The sequence below is a fragment of the Rhineura floridana genome, chromosome 8 (assembly GCF_030035675.1).
Source record: "Rhineura floridana isolate rRhiFlo1 chromosome 8, rRhiFlo1.hap2, whole genome shotgun sequence".
NCBI classification, from domain to species: domain Eukaryota; kingdom Metazoa; phylum Chordata; class Lepidosauria; order Squamata; family Rhineuridae; genus Rhineura; species Rhineura floridana.
Window position 1 is genome coordinate 105,453,261 of NC_084487.1, and position 22,689 is coordinate 105,475,949.

A 22,689-nucleotide genomic window follows, 5' to 3' on the forward strand; every position below is an offset into this window, starting at 1 on the left:
TTGTGACAATGCACCGGGGTAACCTGGAATGTTCATTCCCACAATGCCCTTGACACAGCACCACTGTGGGGCACTACAGAAAATTAAGGTGCACCCATTCAGCAGCACTGATCTGAGCACTGCGGGGGAGAGAGAAGTTTGCCCTCTTGGGACGCTGGGCCCCTTGTAGTTGCTCGACTATGCTGGGTGCTCATGCCAGGCCTAGTAAAGATGATGCTCTTTTAATTTTAATTCAAGGAATAAAAGTGTGCTTCTCCTATCAGTAGTAGGAAAACATTGGTTTAACCCAACATCCCGATCAGCACTCAGGTAGGTTGTTTCATTTAAGAACAGTTTTAGGAGAAACAACAGGAATTCTGAATGTATCCAGTAGAGAGAAGAGGTGACTGTCCAGAATGAAAGATGAGTCTGCAGGACAAGGAGTAGACTTGAACAAAACAAATTTGATGATTTGATTGGCATGTGCGTTACTGATGATGAATTCACTGCTGCTTACTATATAGTAGTTTTATGGTATTTTACTGTTGTTTTATGCTATTCTGCTGTTTTCTGCTGTTGATTTTGTATTAGTAATTGATAATGTTTGGTGTTTTAAAAATAGTCTTTTAAATCAGATGCTGCATTGTGTTGTGTTTTAATTAAAGGGTACAAATATTCTAAATATATACATGGATGCATCTGTATGTATCTACTGGATTTGAAATTGTTTTTATATATGAAATTCTTTTGTTTTAAATATATGAAATTGTTTTATATATGCTTTTATTCTAGATGTGTTTATTGTTAAATTGCTTCTAAAGGTTTTATAGCAAGTGATTAATAAATGGAATTAAATAAAATACATTTCTCCATGTTCATTTTTTTGTGGCCAGCAAACTGTCATATCTCTCATGTATTCTCACCCTTTTGTTCCAACTTTTATGCGCCAGATCAATGGGAAATTCTTTCCCAATGCCAATTTAGGTAAGCAGTTTGATCAGGTCTGCACATCTTGTGTCCTGTGCCAAAAACAGCCCCACTATCCCTATATTTTTGAGTCTTCAAAAGACTCCCCCATTGCCTGTGTGCAAAAATGGGGGCAAATTGTTATCAAGCACCTGGAAAGCCACAAATCACAGCTGGGGGACCCTGTTATGTAGACAGGAGTTAGATTCCAAGCAGAAAAGTCTACCTCACTTGGTAGCCATTGACATTTATATCAAGCATCCTGTGATAGAGACTGGCGCAAAAGGCTCAAACAAGAACATATTGAAACTGATAGACCAAGGAAAAGGATCATATCAAAACGTGTCTTGCACAATATGAAACTGAGATAGTTCATTAAAATAATATGTCATCTTGAGCCCTGCCCCATCTGTTACACGGAAGAAATTCCACTTCCGTCTTTCTTCTTGCATTTTGTCAGATCCTCGACAGCATGTGTCATGATGATAAACAGGGTGGCATCATATTTTGCAACACTCATTGGAGGAAACTAAATGTCAGACAGAAAAAAAAATCACCAGTCAAACTTATGCTGTATATTTACATCTTAACTTTTTGCACAGCACAGATGGAGATGTTGTCATCTGCTTTGGTCCCAAATGAACATTCCAGTTACTGAGACCTTTCCACTGCCATATTTGAAAGGTTTAGGGTAGCTTACAATGGCCTGGTTTGCATGCCACAATAAGCCAAAGAAGAAGCTTGACCTGGTTTCCTCCTTCCTCGTCCTTTTAGTACAGTGTGGCAGCAGTGAAGCCAAGGTTTGGCTTAGCATGTTGTCTGAACCTGGAATTGTGGTTAACGTCTGTCTTCCTTAACCACAACCTGTGGCCAAGGTCTATGTTACAGTTTGGTTCACTGTGTGAATGAAGCCAATGGTTCTTGCTTCCATTTGGTGCCCCTAATAACCCTGGAAAGAAGCTTAGGCTGAGACAGAGAGGCCCATCCCAAGATCTCTTGAAGTTAAATTTCTCAGTGGGTGAGGGGGATGCATCTTGTCTCTAGCGCGCATGCATGTAAATACATAACACACCATATAATGTATACAGCCTACCATTTCTGGTATTCCAACAACGCTACCATTAGGCAGAGTAGGGCGGCCATCTCAAGCTGTGGGGCAGAAGTTGCAGCTCCCTGGTTATTCCTCCTGTAGCTTCCTACTGTTCCCCTCTGTTGAAGAACAAAGCTGTGTGTGCCACTCACCTGCTCTGCACCCTGAGCTAGCCTACTACCCTCAAATGCAGTGAAGAAGGCTGCCCCTTTGCCGGTCTTAAAATAAGATGCAACTGCTGGTTTGGTTGGCTACTGTATAGAGAATTGGGGGGGGGGGGACTCCACCTTAGTCCTTTGTTCAGGCAGTAGTAATATGTCTTGGGGCGGCCAGCCCCAGGCTGACGTATGCTTTGATGATACCATGCTGTATTGCAGCTAAGTTTTTCAAGCACCTGTCTTTTAAACTCTCTCTTAGCTTTTCAATCTGTGGAAGTTAAGCTAATGCAAAGTAAACAAATACAGCAGGTATAATCAAGCCTTCAGCAACATTTGTACTAGCATGTGGAGCATGAAGGTGGGGGGATTTGGTCAAAGCCATTGCAGAGCAATCCTATACACATTTAGAAGTCAGTGCCACTGCATTTGATGTTGTTTACCTCCATGTAAGCGTGCACAGACTACCACTTAGGGCATGGGTGGCTAACCTGTGGCCATCCAGATGTTGTTGGGCTCCAACTGCTATCTGCCCCAGTCAGTGGGACCATTAGGCAGGGATGATGGGAGTTGTAGTCCAGTAATACCTGGAGGACCTAAGATTAGCCACTCCTGAATCCTGGCTTAGGTTGAATTCCTAACCCCATTTATGTGGGATATGCCCCATTGAATTCAGCCCCCAGATAGCTGGCCAAGGATAAATGTGGCCCGCAGGCAAAAAAATAAAATACTATGTGACAAACAGTAGCTATGTCACTAATGGAAATTACTGCATTTTCACACCACCAAAAGTGGGGTAACCACAACTATTTGTATAGTTCACAGGGAAATATGAAAAAGCATATTAAGCAGAAAATACATTATAAGATTAGGGAGATTTAACTGTCTGCATAAATACATGAAAGAATTGGGTAGTTCCTCCCCCCAACACACACACGCATGCACACACACACAACCACAAATGTGCCATCCTCTGATACAGGCATTTTGGCAGACTATTTTTAGCATCCCCTACCTTGCTAACCAAGAACCAGTGTGGCATAGTGGTTAAGGTATTGGACTATGACCTGGGAGACCATGGTTCGAATCCCCACACAGCCATGAAAGAAACTGGGTGACCTTAGGCCAGTCACTGCCTCTTAGCCTCATGAAAACCCTCGACAAGGCAGTACATTTACATTTTACCTCACTAACCACAGTCTCAAAAGTTTTAAGAAAATGTATGCTGGCAATATTTTGTTTAGATCCCATTTGTGCACTTCAGCTTGGAAACCAAAAAGGAAGCCTGTGGCACCTTGAAAGGCTGACAATTCTATACAATGCGGCAGGAAAGATTTCAAAAGAAAGGGTCAATTGAACAAGTGTGGAAACAGAAGTCAAATTATCTCCTCTGATTTTATTTATTTATTTATTTATTATGAGATTTGTTAGTCGCCCATCTGGCTGGATAACCAGCCACTCTGGGCGACGTACACGATAAAACAGTATATAAAACAGTTAAAAATTTAAAAAAACAGTAAAACTAGCCCATTCCAAAAGCCTGCCTAAAAAAACAGGTCTTCAGGGTCCGGTGGAAGCTCATTATAGATGGGGCATGGCGTAGATCATTTGGGAGAGAGTTCCACAGGGTGGGGGCCACAATTGAGAAGGCCCTTTCTCGAGTCCTCACCAGTCTAGCTGTTTTGACAGGTGGGATCCAGAGAAGGTCTTCTGAGGCTGATCTTGTTGAGCGGCATCCCTGTCGATGCTGGAGGCGCTCCTTCAAACAAGCTTTCTTAACAGTAAAAAACCCCTATGCATGTAGGCTTAGAAGCAACAGGATTACAGGCCATACTCTAACCACAGAATGACACAGGCTTCCATTCCTTGGTTGGAGGAGAAAGAGCATGTCCAGGCAGCAAGGCCTTGTGGCAAAAAGAAGAAGCTAGGAGCACTGTTTTAAGAATGCCAACAAGGGCAAATTCTGACACTCAAGCATAAGCTGCCCTGAGGTTTCAAGCAGAAAATTGAATCAAATAAGAACAGGAAATAATTTGTATGTCTACTTGGAAGTTCAAATAGGGTTGACTCCCAAGAAACTATGAGTGGATTTAATAGTTGTTAAACCTTAAAAAAATGTGATTGATCATTCTCATTTGAAGGAGGGGTATTTTTTTTTCTTTAAAAAAGATGTTTTAAAGATTTGTTTTTAAAGACGGTTGAAAGATGTTTTTCAAAGAAGTTTTGTTTTTAAGATGTTTACAGTGTTTTTGTTTTCCGTCCTGGGAGGAAAGACGGGTTATAAATTTAATATATAAATAAATAAATACTAACTAAATTTGGCCCGGTATCTCTCTGCAAAGTCTCCTCCTGCAGCTGCTCAACCACGAACTGGGCAGAATGGCACTGCCTCATCGACCCGGTGTTGTTGTTGTTATGTGCCTTCAAGTCGACTACAACTTATGGCGACCCTATGAATCAGCGACCTCCAAGAGCATCTGTCATGAACCACCCTGCTCAGATCTTGTAAGTTCAGGTCTGTGGCTTCCTTTATGGAATCAATCCATCTCTTGTTTGGCCTTCCTCTTTTTCTACTCCCTTCTGTTTTTCCCAGCATTATGGTCTTTTCTAGTGAGTCATGTCTTCTCATTATGTGTCCAAAGTATGATATCATACTTTTGACACATCGACCCGGTACTGCGCTTTTAAAATAAATACGCAAGGCGAAGGGCTTGCATGGACAGGAGCAATTCGCCAAGGTTGGGATTGCATTTAGTTTAATTAATTTTTGCATGCACGGATACGCTATTAGGGAGGGTCTCGTGAGATTCTTTCTTTCTGTGGTTATAAATCTCCTGTCTTCCCCCGATGTTGCACTCTCATATCCTTTGATCTTCCAAAACTCGCTCCACACTGAGCCCGCTGCGAAGATCCTGCTCCGCTCTTTCTATTCCTCTGGTCTCGCTCTCTCCACCCCAGGGATTCGCCTTCCTCTCCCTTCTTCTTTCGAACAACAAGGGAGCGGGAGGAGGGCACTTCAGTTGAGGGCAAGGACGGCTTCACCAGCGGCCTCTGGGCTTGCGCGAGTCTCCGCGCGCATGCTCCCTTAGAACGGAGCTGCAAATTCTGAAGGATAACAGATTCTAAAACGTCAGACAGACATACAGACAGACACCGGCACGACCATTATGATCTCTGCTGGCGGCGCTCGCCCGGCGCTCAGATCGCACTCTTCAATCATGTCGCCTAAACAAAGGAAACCGGGGCACTGAAGAGCCATGGGCGAGCGCACCCCCCCGGCTGGCCGGCGGTCCAGGCTCATCTCCTCGCTGGTGCTGGGGCAGCGTGACCGGGAGGTCACCTTAGATCAGGAACGGGGGATTTTGGCATGGCGGGACCCACAGCCACCACCGCACAGGGGACAAGGTGAGTGGCGGCAGAGGACCCTTCTGGCTTCAGACAAGAGCCTGGGATTTTTATATTTTAAGGATCAGGGTCTTATCTGGCGACGGTAGATATGATTCTTTTAAAATCATGCCTCTGAACGTGTGTAGAGTGCCGCTGCTTCCCTAGAAGGAACCACTATTTTCCCCCTTACCTCCGATGTTGGGGGCTTTCAACCACACATGACTTCTAGGGGTACTTTGCGCCCTTTCCACTCCTTTTCAAGTTAAGCAGTGTTTTAAAAATTACATTTATTTCCTGCCTCTTTTCTGTGATGAAACTCCAGGTGGCGTCTAAGTGGTCCCTGGTGCTCACCTAGCCGAGCACTGGCCGACTGCGATCTGCTTAAATTCAGCAAGTTGGTGGCCTCATGTTATTCAAACCATAAACTGGGACCCAAAGGCAACACTCTGAATGTAGTTGGTGAGCCCTAAGGATGATTGGGGGCAGGGTAAATGCAGCAACGTGCCCTTGCCTGGGGCATTGGTCTTCAACTGGTGGGTTAGCACCCACTACCGGGTCACCACCTGATCTAAGCTGGGTCTCAACAGCAACATTATCATCATCATACAAATATATGGTAAAAAGGAAATAGGTTTTCAAATGCAAATTTGGTTTCAAGATGGGTCTCAAGTCTGAAAACATTGGAGATTACTGCCCAATGGCATACAAAAGCAGCTTTGGTTCAAACAATTTTGAAACAGTATACACCCATATAAGACATCTCCTGGCCTTTACACAATAGCTCTCTGGCACCTCTTACAAGGCTTGCTTAGGAATAGGGCCAAAGTGCAACTCTCTGTGGCCCTGTAAAATAGTTGAAATACTTAACTCATACAGAGCCCGCTTGTTCACTGGGTTAATATAATCTGCATAAGAACACAACTTCCATTATCCTTCTAAGGCTGGAGCATGATTTCTCCCAAGCCTTGAGAAACTTTATTCTCATTCACGTTTTAGTGATTTGTCAGCACTGCAGTCTGATAGACTTAACATCCCTCTTTAACATTTGCTAGTCAAGTATGCAATGAAATATGTGTTGATTAAAAAAACCTTGATGTCAGCACTGGAGCTCATCAGATCAGGTGGCATAGTTCTGAAAACTGCTATTACAAGTTTAGTCGCTTAAAGCCTGTTAAGAAAGCTAAGTGTTTAATTATTATTATTATTATTTGCCATTGGCTAATTTTGTGTTTTAAATATCTGAGAAGTGTTAGTTGTTTTGTTTTTTTTAAAGGGTGGAGAGAGATATTCAGAGTTGCACTGTTAAACTGCTACATATAGGGTGTCTGGACAATGGCTCATAAAATTTTTATCATGACTGTCAGTCTTCAGCTGTAAATTGTTCATATTTAACAATTACAGTATATCACAATTTTTAAAAAAGGAGCCTGGTCTGGCCTAGTACAATGTTACTTCTCCATACTGCACATAAGAACTATCAAGCACCTGCAGTCTGTTGAGAGGCTGTTCTCACAATGCAGGTTCTATCCATGCCAACTCTACCATCTCTGGTATATTATGTTCCTATGGACAAACATGTTTATTTCAACACTGGTGGTGAGATAGCATCCTCCATTGCACCTGAGGCAGAAGGCCAGAACAGGGGACCCAGGACAGGCCATGTGGCAGCAAACGGGTATTAGGAGGAATAGCTGGAGGCTATTGGTCCTCCCACCCCCAGCATCTGCTATTTGAGGTGATTGTCTCACTCTGCCTAATGGGAGGGCCAGAGGGGAAAGGGTGTGTGTCAGGGCCAGATCAAGAGGTTTTAGCACACTGCTGGCAAGAGAGCGGAACTACACCAGCCCTGCAGGTGGCATATTTCTTTTCCTTGCAGCTCACCGCCATACCATCTGCCCTGGCTAGCACGGGATTCATCTGCCACAGGGTCTCCCTTCCCTGACATCTATTGGATTGCTCTTTAAGATAATCAGATCTCAGAGCCAGAGACCACACATCTTCTACATTTTGTTTTTCTGGCTCCTTTTTTTTTTTTTTTTTTTTAATTCTCCATGGCCTTCTACACTAACTATGGAAGATCTATCTGCTTCACTTCTTCATTTTGTGTAAATACTTCCAAATCTGGCTTAAGCTTTGTATAAATAAATTGTGGGTTTGAAATGCCAGGACTGTTGAATAGGGCCTTATTTAATGAAGTTGAGAATCTGACCTATTTCTGAAGCTATTTAACCAACTTTTTCAAAGATTTGTAACACTACTGATCAATCTTAATCTGACTGGACCATTGCAGGAAACAGGAAGCTCTCGTTTTGTGACCAAAAGGCAGTAAAAGAGAATTAAGAACCCACAAGTGGGAAAAAAAATACAAGGCCTTAGGAATGAGAGAAAAAGCCCCTGAAAATAATAAAACATACTACTGAATGTTTTGACCATCTGCCAAAATAGTATTGTTTACAGTACCTGAGGAAGATAACTACGTACGGGAAGTGTCAGTTTATGAGCTGCCTTATGATGGGAGTTGAGACTGGCCTCTCATATAACAGGAAGTGATGTAATGCAGCACAGCCATATGCATTTACTGAAGAATTAAGGTCCTTTATGTTCTAGGTGAATTGACTCTCATGTAAAGGTGAATTGCACTGCATCCATAGCCCATATTACCAGGCTCTTTATTCTGTTTGGGTTGAAAAGATCAGTGTTTGGGTTGAAAAGATCAATGTTTGTAGTTTCTAGTCTGAATCATGTACTTGTAGGCAATGTTGACTGCAATATTACATCCCCCCCCTTTTAAGCACAGCCTCTGTACCTTAACTGCTGCCTAGCAGGCAGAAATTCATCAACTGGTTTTTCAGCAAATTCATATTCAAAGTTTACTTTCCGAGACAGAAAAAATAGGCCATATTCAATAATTGTTAACTGTTTACATTTCCTCTTTCTCTAATGAAACCAATTTTTTTGGTCATAACAGTAGCATTCTTGCTAGTAAAGCTTTCCATTTTTGCCCCAGGGACATTATTTTCTTGGTATAATTGCTAATGTATTAGATCTTTCCCTTCAATAGTAAGGGTGGCAAACCTCTGTCCCTCCAGATGCTGTTAGAATCCAGGTCGCATCAGCCTCAGCTGGCATGGCCAATGGCTAAATTGTTGTAGTCCAACAACATCTGGAGGGCCACAGGTACCTCAAGCCCATCCCTGACACCAGGGATTGGCATATTTGAGTACTTGCTAAGGACCCTGGGGCTCAGAAGTCCCATTTCAAATGGGCCCAATCCTTCCAATCCATGCCACTGCCACCAGGTGTGCCCCTGCACATCTTTTATTGGAAGGTGGCATAGCACTTCTGAATGCGACCAAAGTCGTTGCTCAGTTCTGATGTGGTATGACTGCTTTCTATGTTAGATTATCCAAAATCAGATCAGGCATTGCATTTTGGGTAATTAAACATAGTGGACGGCCGCTGCAGATTGAAACGGAGCACTAGCTTGGCTTTCATTCTCGAACAGTGCCCATTAGTAAAAGACATCCATAGGCCCAGCGTGGGGTGATGTAAGTGATGGCAGTAAAGGAAATGCACACTAGCATGCAACAGCACCAGACAGCGTGTGAGGTTGGCATTGGGAGGAAGTGGGCATCAGCACCATGACAAGGGCCCACTGAAGTCTGATGCTGGCCCTGCCCACCCCTGCACTAGAATGAATAAATAATGTTTTCTATCCTGGACATGTAACAGTTATAGGAAATACTTTTGTGGATGCCAGGCTTTTTTCCAGTGGCAATAAAAACCAGGGGCTGGCCTTTGGCATGGGATAAATACATACACAATAATAATAATAATAATAATAGTTGTTATTATTGTTATTATTATTTTGTCGTCCCCCCGTGACATTTGCCCAAGGCTCTCAGAGTGGCATATGCAGAGTTTGTAGGCAATTTGTTTCCAAGTATTGGCTCTGCCAATGCTATGTTAACAAATTGGCCTCAGGCATGGCAAATTCTTGCTTTGCTATTTATCGTTGTTCTGGCTTCTCTGATCAATGCTGATATTTTTATCAATTGTTACTTTTACACATTGCTTCAGTTAGTACGATTGCAGAATGTGACTTGTTACATTTTAGAAATACATACTTCAGTATCTGTATGTGCTTAGCTTCAAAGGCAGAGTTGCGCTAGGTCCCTTCAAAGCAATTAAACATACTTTATAAGCAAAGCACTTTCCCTCATCTGGCTTGAGAGGAGACACTTGCACAAAGGGAGAAGACCTGCTTGATGCCTTAGAGAACTGTTGCACAGTAAGAGTAGATGATGTTGTCCTAGATGGGCCTGTAGTCTGACTTAATATAAAGCAGGTAGCATCATAAGTTTACAAATGATTAACCTCATTATTATGACTTGTCAAACATCTTCTTTAAATGTATTTTTTTTCTCAGAGAGTAGACCGAATTTACAAGGTACAGGAGAGTGCCTATCTCCCAATAAAAGTGTACATAAACCATTTCAACGATTGAATTTTAGTAGGGCTGACTCCCTTAAGAGCTGCTTCTTGAAAAGTATATCTCAATTTTTCACTTTTTCTTCTAGGACTTTGATATTGTGTATATCTTTCTCATAATGGTGATCTGATTTTGCAGAGAGTTGTGCTGTGCCCACTTCAGAGATTATTGCTGTTGAGGAAACGGAAATTGATAAGAAACAATCTAATAGTGGGAAATGGCAAAAAATGGCAAAGCCACATGCATTCACAGGTAATACAGTAGCATCATCATTTTAGAAAGCATCTTAATCACTTCTAAGTAAATAGCAATCATTCCACGTGTATAGTGTAATGCAAAGTAAACCTCATGCAGAGGTTACCAAATATATAGTGTGGTGCAAAGTAAACCTCATACAATAAACAATGTTTGATTGTTATTGGAATGAGCTGCAGCACACATTAAGCAAAAGGAAATTGGAAGTTTTTGCTTCTGTGTTTGATTAGCTGCAGGTTTTCATTGCATCTGAACCTGGGCAAACTATGGTTAATCTTAAATACGGTTTACTGAACCAGACCATTTTCAAATCCGGATTATGAAGGTAGTTTATTTCATCAAATTAGAATTAAGATTAACCACATTTTAGGGTTTGGATATCATGATAAACTCTAATTCATAAAAAATGGATGAATACAGGTTTTACCTTTTACTATGGAGGACTGTGAGATTCTGGATACCTTGAAATAGCTTTTTATGTATAAATTTGTTTTTGTATGAGTTACACGCTTTGTAATGATAGCTGACATCTGAAAGTAGGCTTTCGATTGTCCTTCATTTTGAAAGCCTTCCCAGATTTGGAAGGTCAGAACCTGTTTCCCACTTTCAAAAAACCTTTGGCCAGCTTTATAAAATGACATTTTCATCTGGGATGCTCTCCTCTTCTTTGGTCCCTGTACCATACAGCTACTGTTAGCATACCAACTAAAAGACTGAAAGGTGAACTAGGAAGCCGGATCTTGTCTTTGCCATGAACTGGCTTGCTGGTTGCGCCTGTAGCCTTCATGCATTGGTGTAGTATGTGAGTAGGCCAGTGCAAACTAGCCCAACTCCCAAGTTGCTTGTGCTGATTAGCTATACCCCCTGGCATGCAGTGTGACTATCTGCAGGGAGAGAGTCCTCACACAGGGTTCTAGAGCACAGAAGCCTTCATGCAGATACCATGGGTTGGGGTTTAGTAGGAGCATACGACATTGGGGGCAGAGATAGTCAACAGAGGCCCACTCTCCACTCATATGCTGGAAATTTCTAGATAGGGCTTTTCTCTCTTTTTTTTACCTCAAACTTCCATCTGCAATATCCGGATAGTAATACTGGTATACCTTCCAGGATTGTTGTAAGGTTTAATAAGATAAAGTGCCTGACGTCCTTTCAACACCATCAACTGCTATCAAAATACTAAGTTCTATTGTGTTTTTTAGAGTTAATTTCACAGTGTATTTAAAAATAGTTCATGTAGAACTCTGCTTCTCTCATGTGAATGTAACTTTTCTTTTGGTAGTGTACTATGTGAAGAGGACGCATCATCACCGCTGGCGGTGTGACGACGTGACATTTGGGTGCATTAATGAGCAACTTTGTAATCAGTGGATACATGCGCTAAAAGAATTACTTGATTTACAGAGTAAGTTCTAGATGAGAAAGCAGTTTCCTCTGCTACCTTTAATGAAGACTGAATTTTTTGAGTAGAGCGAACAAAAATGGGGTAAGGTGTTGTAATCAAATAGACCCTTTTAGCATTTGTGTAACAAATTATGAGCCAAGAGCAGTGAAGACCTTCCACTGCTTTTGCCTCATTCAGTTGGCTGTGTCACAGGCCAGGACTGGGAAATCGCATGGGTAAAACCAGCTGCTTTTCTTCAAAGTAAACAGTGCTCATTGGCTTTACCCTGCTGAACATGTATTTAGCTGGGGCATGCAAGAATGCATTTTCAACCCTCCAGCCCTCCATAGAAAGTACTCTTTGTAACATTCACACACCTGTTCTCTAGGCTGGGGACAGGGAAACCTCTGGCCCTCTCATTTGTTGTTACTCCAATTCCCAGAAACCTGAGACAGTATTGCCAATGGTCAGGGATAATGGGAGTTGCAATCTAGCAAGAGGTGGGCCACAAATTGCCAATCCCTGCTCTGGACAGACCAGTGGGATTAAGTTACAAGAAGGTAAATTTTGGGTGAACATCAGGTGGAATATCTTGATGGCACTCAACAATGAGACCAATCACCTAAGGGGGTGGTGGGCACTTCCTCACTGGAGATTTTCAAGGAGAGGATGGACAGCCATTTTTGAGGATGTTTTAGCTCTAGATTACCTACATCAAGCAGGGGGTTGGTCTAGATGGCCTACAAGACCCTTAAAACTCCTTCATCCTGGTGTTCTTTCAGAGAAGTCTTACAGGGTTAGGATATTTGGTATGAATTAATCTCATTGGCACACATTGATACTAATGGCATACAATAACTCGCATGATAGCAATGGGGCACTTTTACATTTTTAATTTACTTACTACCTTTCTATCCTACCTTTCCTCCAAAAAGGAAGGCAGCATACATGGTTATCTTGCAACTCACACAACAACCCAGTAAGGTAGGTTAGGCTGAGAGATCATGACTAGGCCAAGGTCAACCAGTGAGCTTCATGGCCAAGTGGGGATTTGAACCTGGGTCTCCCTGATCCTACTCTAACATTCTCGCCACCACACCACACCGGCTCTGTCGCACATGGAGCCTCCCCCACCAGCATCAAATAGAACACTGAAAGAAAAACTTCTTTAAGAACTCCTTACTTTTCAATTTTTTCATTTTTTCCCTGCATGCCATTTCAGTGCCATAACTTGAAGGAAAGAAAAAGAATAGAAACCAAGGTTTTTAAAGCAGCAATTAATTAATTCGATCATTATTTAGAAAAAAAAATCATGGTATATTTCACAGCATTAACATTTTAACATTTATTCCTAGCTCTGCTCTGTGGCAAACATCCTGGGAAATTTGTGATTGATGTTTTTTGTAAGGATGATGCCTTGGACCAGGGGTAGCCAACATGGTGCACTCCAGATGTTGCTGGACTACAACACCCATCAGCCCTGATCATTGGTCATGCTGGCTGGGGCTGATGGAAGTTGGAGTCCAACACCATCTGCAGGGCAGCATGTAGACTACCCCTGTCTTAAGATTTTTCTTTAAAGGTTTATGTTAACCAAGAAATAATTGTGTTATGCCCACCCAACCCGGAGTAAGCTCCATTGAACTTACTTCTTCTGAGTAGACATGTATAGAATTGTGCTGCAAATTCTAGTACTGCAGTTCTGAGCACTTTTTGAAAACTCTAGACTTTGCTATTGCATAATATGCAATTGGCCTCCCATAGAAGGTAGAAGCAGTCACTGGCTGGTGACCTTTGACCTGCTGCTTATCTCAGCCTATCCTGATTTGCAAGGTTGTGAGGATAAAATTAATACACAGGAGGGATGGAATAAGTAGTATGTTGGCTGCCTTGAATTTATTGGAGGAAAGATGGGATAAAAACGTCCACAGTATATATAGTTTGGTTAACTATGCATATTACAAAAAAAATGCACCCATGTTTTTTAGCCTATTGCTTGCATATCTTTTAAAAACTCAAAGAGGGAAGGAATGTTGGCATAGGGCAGAAATTGAAAATCAAGATAAGAAATTGACTGAAAGTTCATGGGAATCTCCTGGCACCCTCTCCAGTAATGCTAGTGTTTATTCCATTGGAATCATTGTTTAGAATGACCTTGGTTCACTAACATTGTATGTAGAAAAAACTAATGCACTGGCACATAAAGGAATTTCAAAATAATCCTAAAAATGTTTAGCTAACTTACGTACCATTTTTTGTCTTGGCAGCCTCTAGACCAAAGCACTTGCTTGTATATGTTAATCCATATGGTGGAAAAAAACAAGGAGAGAAGATCTATGAACAAAAAGTAGCTCCGTTGTTTAGTCTGGCCTCCATCTCAACTGATGTTATAGGTGAGTTATATAAAATGCTCTGTATTTAAAACTTTCTGAATGATTGACAATGAGTTCCTTTAAAGCAGCATTGTTCCATATGAAATGTAGGCGTTTGTCCCAAGAGGAAGCAATTGCTGGTGCTGACTAGCAAAAAGTGTTTGAGGCTTGAAGGCTTGCGAGAATCTGGTGAAATGGCTACAGCTCAGGATCCATCGTATAAGGAAAAAAATGAGGAAACAGTGGTCCTCAAAATGTTGTTGAACAACATCTTCCATCAGCCTTAACACATTGGGCATGCTGCCTGGGACTGATGGAAATTGGAGTCCAACAATATCTGGAGCGCCATAAGTTCCCCATTCCTGGGCTTGTATCCCACAAAATTGTCCCATTAGCACAAGGACTTCTGTCTGCGCAACAGGCCTTCCTCTCCTTTCCCCGTGTGTCCCCCCCAATCTCTTCAAAGAGTTCCCCTCATCCTCAATCAGTTGGGGGAGCACACAGGGGGAGGTAGTACCACAGCACAGGTGGAAGGCCTTGCACTAACAGGATGACTTTGTTGGCTATAACCCATAGGCTTGTAAGCCAACGCCGTAACATCATCTGACAAACCACCATTTGCGGCAACATACATCCGTGGCGCAGTTTGACATTCCACTGCAACCCTGCCCAGTTTCATGACTGAGCCAAATCTACATTACATAATATGATGACATCATACATAATGATGGACAGCACTGCAGCATGGTTAGATCGTACACACTTGGAATTTATCAAGATCCTGCCATCTTACCCTGAGTGGCAGTGACCTGAGCTTTTTTCTCTCTCGGTAGATGCACAGTTCTCAGTTCATGGCAAAAAGTGCAAGAACCAAAACTGTCATAAATGAGCACCAGTAATTTTCTCTCCTCATTAACCATTTAAAACAACAGAGTATTATAGGGTCCTTTTTAATATAGTGTATTAAACTGTTTATTCCTCTCTTTTTTCCCTCTCATAGTCACTGAACATGCTAATCATGCTAGGCATAACTTACTTGAAGTTAATCTAGAGAAATATGATGGGTGAGTCTCTCTTCCTTGTATTAATTTCTTTTTAGAGAAAACGCACAGACTTTATGTGCTCTGCTTTATAGAGAACTGGAATAACTGTTCATTAGTGTGGAAACCCTCTTCAGTGTGCAGATTCCTGTGAAGCGCTTTCTTTGGGCACCCCTTTGATGTCTTTCTTTTTGACTGTGGCTATAGTAGGCTCCAGTCCCTATCCATTCATTCATAAGTAAATCCCAAAGGTTCACTATTGCTTTCTCTGATCATGAGAGAGACTGATTAGCATTGTAGTCTTAAGGTGTGCTGCAGAGAAACTGAGGTATGCCTATGTTCTGTTGAAACAAAGGAGTCAAGGTCTTGTGGGGTGAAGTTCTGCTGGCTTCAGAGAGGCTTGGGCACACCTACCTTTTTCTAGATTGCTTCTTTCCAGTGCGGTCCTATCGGGCCCAGTGCCAGTGGACAGCAAGGTTGGGCTCTGGTTGAGGGCCTCTGAGGCCCAGAGGGGCTGCTCCTTAGGGTGGGAGGGTGGAGCTTGTGATCCTAGCATCAGGATCGGGTTGTAGAACCCAATGACCCTACGCTGCCATGATCACAGAATGGGAGCTCCCAGGCACCCCCTCCCCAGTACAGATGCTGCAGGTTTAAATAAGCCTGCCTCACCTACCTGTGCATCAGTGCACACATGCCACAATGTAGGTGGAGTGGGCAGCCCTATTTAAGCTCCATGCTGCCTGCATTGGGAGGGGATGTTGGGGCATATGGTGCTGAGGGCCCAGGGAAGGCTGGTGCCCAAGGGCCCAGTCATGCCAGCCCTGTGTCCTATGCATGTCTACTAATAAGTCCCATTACCAATAAGTACAGAGGGACTTATTTCCAATCAGTTGCATATAGAATTGCCTCCTTAATGTCCTCCTCCCCTCCCCAATAAGAACATAATTAGAGCCCTCCTGCTTAGGCCAAAGGCCCATCTAGTCCAGCATCCTTTTCTCCCAGTGACCAGCCAGGTGCCTATGGGAAGACTGTAAGCAGGATCTGAGTGCAACCGCACTCTCCTCACCTGTGATTCCAGCATCTGACATCCAGAGGCACGCTGCCTCCATAAATGCTCAGTTGGTACCACAAAGTATTTGCCCCTCTTGGATTGAACTCAATCTCCATAAACTCAACAGAACTACATTGCCTTAAAAGCAGTACCTCTGGTTCACTAGGACTGCGGATCAAGTTTCATTTCAATGAGATTAAATGGGCCAGACCAGGGTGAGGAATCTTTTTCAGCCTGAGGGTCACATTCCCTTCTGAGCAATGTTCTAGGGCCACATACCAGGGTGGGCGGAGCCAAAAGCAAAATATGCAGAGCAATGAATGTAAATCTTGCCTTTGTACAGTAGGCTAGATTATACACACACTCACACATGCCTCTCTATCCTCCATCTAGGCAAGCAAGGGTCACTATGAGAGTTCATGCATAATTCCCCTGCAAAAACACTCAAGGGAGATGTGAAGCAAAACCAGAGAAGGGTGCGGCCTAGGGAGTGTCCCAAGGGAGAGATAGAGAGGCCTGGAGGGCCATAACTGGCCCCCAGACCTGAGATTCCCTCCATGGGTGTCCGCCCATAGTATGTGGGCTTTCTACTGTGCACCTACAAGCCTAGTATTGGCATAGAGCCAGGCCTACATAATGCCACCCTTCTTTCCATCGACCAAAACACCAGCAGAACATAGTGGTTCAAATGTTACACTGCGAATAGCGAGACCCAAAGTCAAATCTCCACTCAACCATGGAGTTCCTTGGTTGACACTGAGCTACTGAAATTCTCTCAACCTAACCTACTTCATAAGGTTATTATGAGGATAACATGAGCAGGAGGAGAACCACTTACACTCTTTTGGGAATGTAGGGTTGTAGTCAGCTAACTCTTACTCAGAGTAGACCCACTTAAATTAATGAACCTATGTTTGTCATGTCCATTAACTTCAGTGGCTCTACTCTAAGTAGGATTAGCATTGAATACCACCCACAATAAATAAAATAGAGGTGCAAAGAGATGGCTGCGTAGAGTGAGGACTGTCTCACAGATTGGACTTGACTTGCCGTCCACATACCATTACCACTGGGCTAAAACTAAGGACTTTAGCTTAACTGGATTGCAGGACGTGCTGCTTGGCTGTATACTGTCACTGCTTTCTCATCATTTGGGAGTTATATGAGAAACACTGATGTCTTAATTATTACCCAATGAACCAGAAGTTCCTCTCTGCCTATAAATCTTGCAATAAAGTTGTACAGTGCCTAATGATGCCCTTTTATCAACTGTGTAACATATAGAATTTTTTTTGCATGTTTACAATCCTCATCAGTATACCTCAGTAAGTTTAGCCGATTCTAATTACTTTTTTTGATGTTGAGGAGAGACATTCCCAACCAAACTAATTTCCCTTCTGCCCCTTATGTCTATACAGTATATGCAGGCTGCAATCCAGTAAAACTAGCAATTGTATATAGCAGGGCTTGTCTGTTGTCAGTTATAGGTAAGAGTCCCCTTGTGCTCACAGATCTCTTTTTCTCACCCAAAACCTTCAATGGGAGCTTCACGCCTGCACAGAGCTCTGGATCGTGGGAACCGAGTATATAAATGCTAATTCACTGCTTCGGCTGTACCCCTTAATATAGAGATTAATTAAACTGCCAGGTGCCCTGCTAATGCAAGGCCTTCTTACCAAGTCACATTTCTTTGTGCATTAATCCTTCCCTAATTACTACAACACTGAATCAGATAGTATTGAGATTCCAATTATCCTGGGCATGGAGATTGTTGTAGAAGGGACAGGCATCTTGGATCATTCTGGATGCGCTGGATATATGGACTTTCTAGTTGTTATAGACAGATCGGCTGGTGGTTACAAGCGGACAAATTACCGGCGTTCTTTACCAATCCTGTATCATTTCCATTTGCTGTCTTTGTCCTTTTGCTCTCATTAACTTAAGAGAGAGCTTTGGATGGGAACTTGTGGAGGAGTTAAATTTGTACAGCGTATGCTTGAGATGAAAGTCAAGCAAGCACTTCCCCTTCTACCGGGGTCTAACACAGTTGCGGTAGGGAAAAAAGGATTTCAGTTTGTCTTTTCAACTATGACAAATACATCACAGTAGATTATAAGGCAGTGGAAGCAGGGCTACGGTGAGATGATGGGTTTCCTACCAGCCAAATGTGTCCTGTAGAGCGCTCTCTGTCTCTTGCTGCAACATATTATGGCCAGTTATGGAACTGCAGGAGAATTCAGCAGTCTCTAATGAAATAAAGCTAGTTTCTGTTTGAAGAAGAGCAGTGTGCTTAAACTTCACCTGGATTGGGCTCAACCTGTCAGCTCAACATTCCTCAAAAAGTTTCACAAATGATTACTTTCCCTGTTATGAAAGGTTGGTATTTTTTTTAATTATACATCTCTGTAATAAAAACAGTCCTAAATGGATTCTATCTTGCGTGAGAAGCATTTTAATTGTGGTTCTTTGCTTTTAGCGGTATGTTTTGAGAATGCACTCTGACTTGAACCACTAGCCCTTTAATAAGCTTTATGCTTTTCCCCTATTACAGGGGTAGGAAACCTTTTTCAAGCCTGAGGGCCACATTCCCTTCTGGGCAACCTTCTGTGGGCCACTTGCGAGTGATGGGCGGGGCCAGAAGCAAAAGTGGGAGGAGCAATAAATGTAGAATTTACCTTTGTACAGTTGGCTAGTTTCTCCAGACACTCTCCTTCCTCCATTCGGACAGGCAAGGGGCATTATTAGAGTTCATGGACACATTCCAGCCAGGCCAAAACACTTGGCGTGCAAAGCAGAGCCAGTGAGGGGTGTGGCCTAGGGAGAATTCCAAGGGCCAAATATAGAGGCCGGGGAGGACTGTCTTTGGCCCTCAGGCCTGAAGTTCTCCACCCTTGCCTTATTAGATTAGCGCTGCAGAGCCAAAACACTGCATTCAGAAACATCTAAACTGTTTATGTGCCATTTCCTTTGCCCATGTCTGATGTTCGGTTTCCAATACATGACATGAACTTAGTAATGAATCATACTAAGAAAATTAAATATGCAAACAGGATTTTATTGTGAAAAGTAGCACAGGGTCATTAACACAGTTAAGTGCTTCTTATTAAGCAGCACTTGTTTCTCTACAACCCACAGGTAAATTATTCTGTAGAAGCCCTATCTAAATGAATGGGAGAATGTGGAGGGCAGAAGAACTCTTACTCTGCTCCCATTCATTCCAGTGGGGCTTATACAGAAAAACATCCACTGGGTTATGATCTATGTTTAAAAAGTGAGTATATTTTCTTTGCTGTGAGTTCAGTCTATACCCACATAACTGAAAATCCTTGGGAAGGAAGACGGCATTTCATATAAACCCATGGGTATCAACTACCTCCCGTTGACGTCCGTGACAAAATATCCATTGATTTCAATGACCTGGAGTCTCACCACTTACCCATGTTAAAGGAACAATGGGTGATATCCACCTATGTCAGATACATTGATTTCAGTTGGTCTGCTCAGAGTGTGACTACCTTTGGATGTTACTCACAGTTAGTAGCAGCAAATTGCTTGAAACTATTTGCTTACCATATTCAGCTTACCTTTAATTACAGAAGTTAATTAAAACTCGGAGACCAAGTCCTACAAGGAAAGGGTGAAGCAGCTGGGTGTGTTTAGCTTGGAGAAGAGATGATTAAGGGGTAGTAGCCATCGTCAAACATTTCGAAGGACTGATGAGTAGCTGATGGAGCAAAAAAAATTTTTTTCTTGCTCCAGAGGGTAGGACCTGAACCAGTGGGATCACATTTCATATTGGAAAGAATTTCCTGACAGTCTGAGCTGTTCAACAGTGAAACAGGCTGCCTTAGAAGGTGGTAGACTCCCTTTCTTTGTTGGAAGTTTTTAAGCTGAAGCTGGATTGCCACACATCAAGAATGACATAGTAGAGAATTTCCTGTATTAACGGGGATAGACTAGATTACCTTTGAGTACACTTCCAACTACTATTATATATATTCCATCCCCTCACAGGGCTCCCAAGGCAGTTCACAACTGCACATTGAAACAAGCTACAGTCAAACAGAAACAAAATGTATATACTGGTCTTCCTTACCTTTAAGCGCTACTTTATACATGATAGTTGGCCCATGGCAATTCATATGGACTGGCCCTATCACGTGAAGAGCCTGAATGACAGCACAGCACAGCACATCCCTTAGCACCTCTGGGGCTGGTGTAGAGGCCTTCCCCATGACAGGGCCCACAAAGTCAGCAGCTTTCTCATGTTTTTGTCCTCTTGTGGAGCCACCATCAGACCAAGGTTGACTTTGCACATCATGCTAATCATGGTGATTGCTGTTCTCACTTCATAATCATTCGAGGGAAATTGCCACCCTCAGGTACTCTAGCTAGGCGGGAGCTGCTTTTTTATGAGCTGTTACCACACAGCCAGGATAACATTGATGTGACCCATTGATATATTTGAATGCCAGCAGCGCCTGTGTCCTGACTGCAGAATTAACACTCAGCTGGCAGGGAAGATTCCATTCGATGAAATGATTATTTATGTATTTAAAAGGCCTTATATACTGCTTAATATTTCAAAAATATCTAAAGGGTACACAGTGTTAAAAAAACCATACAATTAAAACAAAAACACAACCTAAAACCAATAAAACAGCAATATAAAAGTCAACAAAACAAATTCAAAACAGAACACAAAACAGAGTCCAATTTTAAGGGTGAGGGAAAGCCTTTATGGATCAGGGATTAGTCCCTTTCAGTGTGGTTGGGCCATGTAAATGTTCTCCTAGCCATGTGTGCCCTAGAGAATCATTTAAAGGACCCTTCACTCATCACAGACACTGCCTCTTGCTATCTGAAGTAAATCATCCAGAATGGCATCCAAGTGGGAAGATAAGAAGCAATGGGTTTGTGGAGATTATGGATTGTAACTGTTTGGGTGAAATCTTTGACTGTTAGAGAAACTGTTTTCCACAGTGTGTGCCACCCATTTTGATGTCTGCCTTGTGTTTATGGTTGTGTTTTCAACTGACGTCTGTGAGGCTAATTGCACAGGGAAGCTAGGGAAACATTACTTTAAAATTATCCCCCCCCCCCCAAAAAAAGTTTTCAACAGCTTTGTGGTCTGAAATTAACATTTTGAGTTGATTACTTCAAGTTACATGGTATCTGCATTAAACCAGCCTGAAGAACTTCATAAGGGTTGATTTTTGAAAGAAAGAAAGGCCTTGGTAAAATGATTCATATTTATTATGTTGGAGCATTTTGGCAGATTTATTTATTTGTCAGCGTGCATTTTAATTTGTGTATTTTCCGGCAGTATTGTTTGTGTTGGTGGGGACGGAATGTTCAGTGAAGTGATGCATGGTTTGATTGGAAGAACACAGGAGGATTCTGGAATAGATCAAAATAATCCTAAAGCACCATTAGTCCAATGCAATATAAGGATTGGCATAATCCCTGCTGGTAAGAATTGCAACATGGTGAACTTTCACCATGCATCTATTATTATTATTATTATTATTATTATTATTATTATTATTACATTAACCCTGGTTCCAAATGCACATTTTGGAGGAGCCAAAGTATGGTTTATGCAGGACAGAGCATGCTTATATAGATACTACAAGACGTATGTTAAGGCTGCAACCCTAATCGTACTTACCAGGAGTAAGTCCCATTGAGTCCAATAGGACAAACTTCTGAGTAGACATGGTTAGGATTGCACTGTAAGACAACTAACCTAGAATCACAAAATTGGTACCAATTGGCTAATGTTACTTTGACCTTGTCAGTGTTTGTATCTGCATAAAGATGAGCATGTGAAGGCAAGCAACAGGATTGCAACCACTGGTCCGGCCTCACCCATCCAATCTCCACGTGTTTCTCCAAACCTGTGAACAGCCTTGTTCACAGGTATGCATGGAGCCTGCAGATATAGTCCCGTTTTTTTCTATGATGTGTGTTCATTCTATGTGGATGGATGTGTAAACAGTCCTAACTGTTATGGCACAGTAAGATTTCAAGGACACCAAGTATGTGAGGCAGTCAAGCCTTCACACTGTACCTGGTATGCCCTGCACCAGCATTCTTCCCTATCTCTTGGGCCAGGCAGTTGTACCCAGAAGGGGCTTATTTGGGGTGAAAAGAGGACCCTAGAATCCTAATCCAGGAAGAGCATCATGGCCCTCCATCACTGTTTCCCCATAGTTCAGGGCATTTATGCCAAACGGGACACAGCGGGATGACTACCCTGCACTTACTGTACATTGCTTTAGTGGCTTTATAGGATTGGGCTTTCTTTTAGATTTATATTGCTTTGTCCTTTGTGAAGATTTAACATCGTCTCATTGTTTGTGGTTTGTTTGTACCCTTGATGTATGTTTTCCAGGATTGTCCATTATCACCAGAACGAATCCTACTCCGTTAATTTACATGTAAAGACAAGGGTTGCTTCTAGGTAGGGACCTTGAACATGTGTGCATAGCAAATTCTATTTAGAGAGCTGCCAA

General features: G+C 42.4%; 1 protein-coding gene across 1 annotated transcript in view; it reads left to right on the forward strand.

Annotated features, from left to right (window-relative positions):
- Positions 1–5,178: 5,178 nt before the first annotated feature.
- Positions 5,179–22,689, forward strand: part of CERK (ceramide kinase) — a 47,870-nt gene continuing 30,359 nt past the window's right edge. Inside the window, exons 1-6 of the mRNA XM_061640277.1 lie at positions 5,179–5,595; positions 10,208–10,321; positions 11,607–11,729; positions 13,976–14,101; positions 15,081–15,144; positions 21,498–21,643. Coding sequence (XP_061496261.1) covers positions 5,448–5,595; positions 10,208–10,321; positions 11,607–11,729; positions 13,976–14,101; positions 15,081–15,144; positions 21,498–21,643 — 721 coding nt within the window. The 5' untranslated portion in view covers positions 5,179–5,447. The remainder of the gene's footprint in view (positions 5,596–10,207; positions 10,322–11,606; positions 11,730–13,975; positions 14,102–15,080; positions 15,145–21,497; positions 21,644–22,689) is intronic.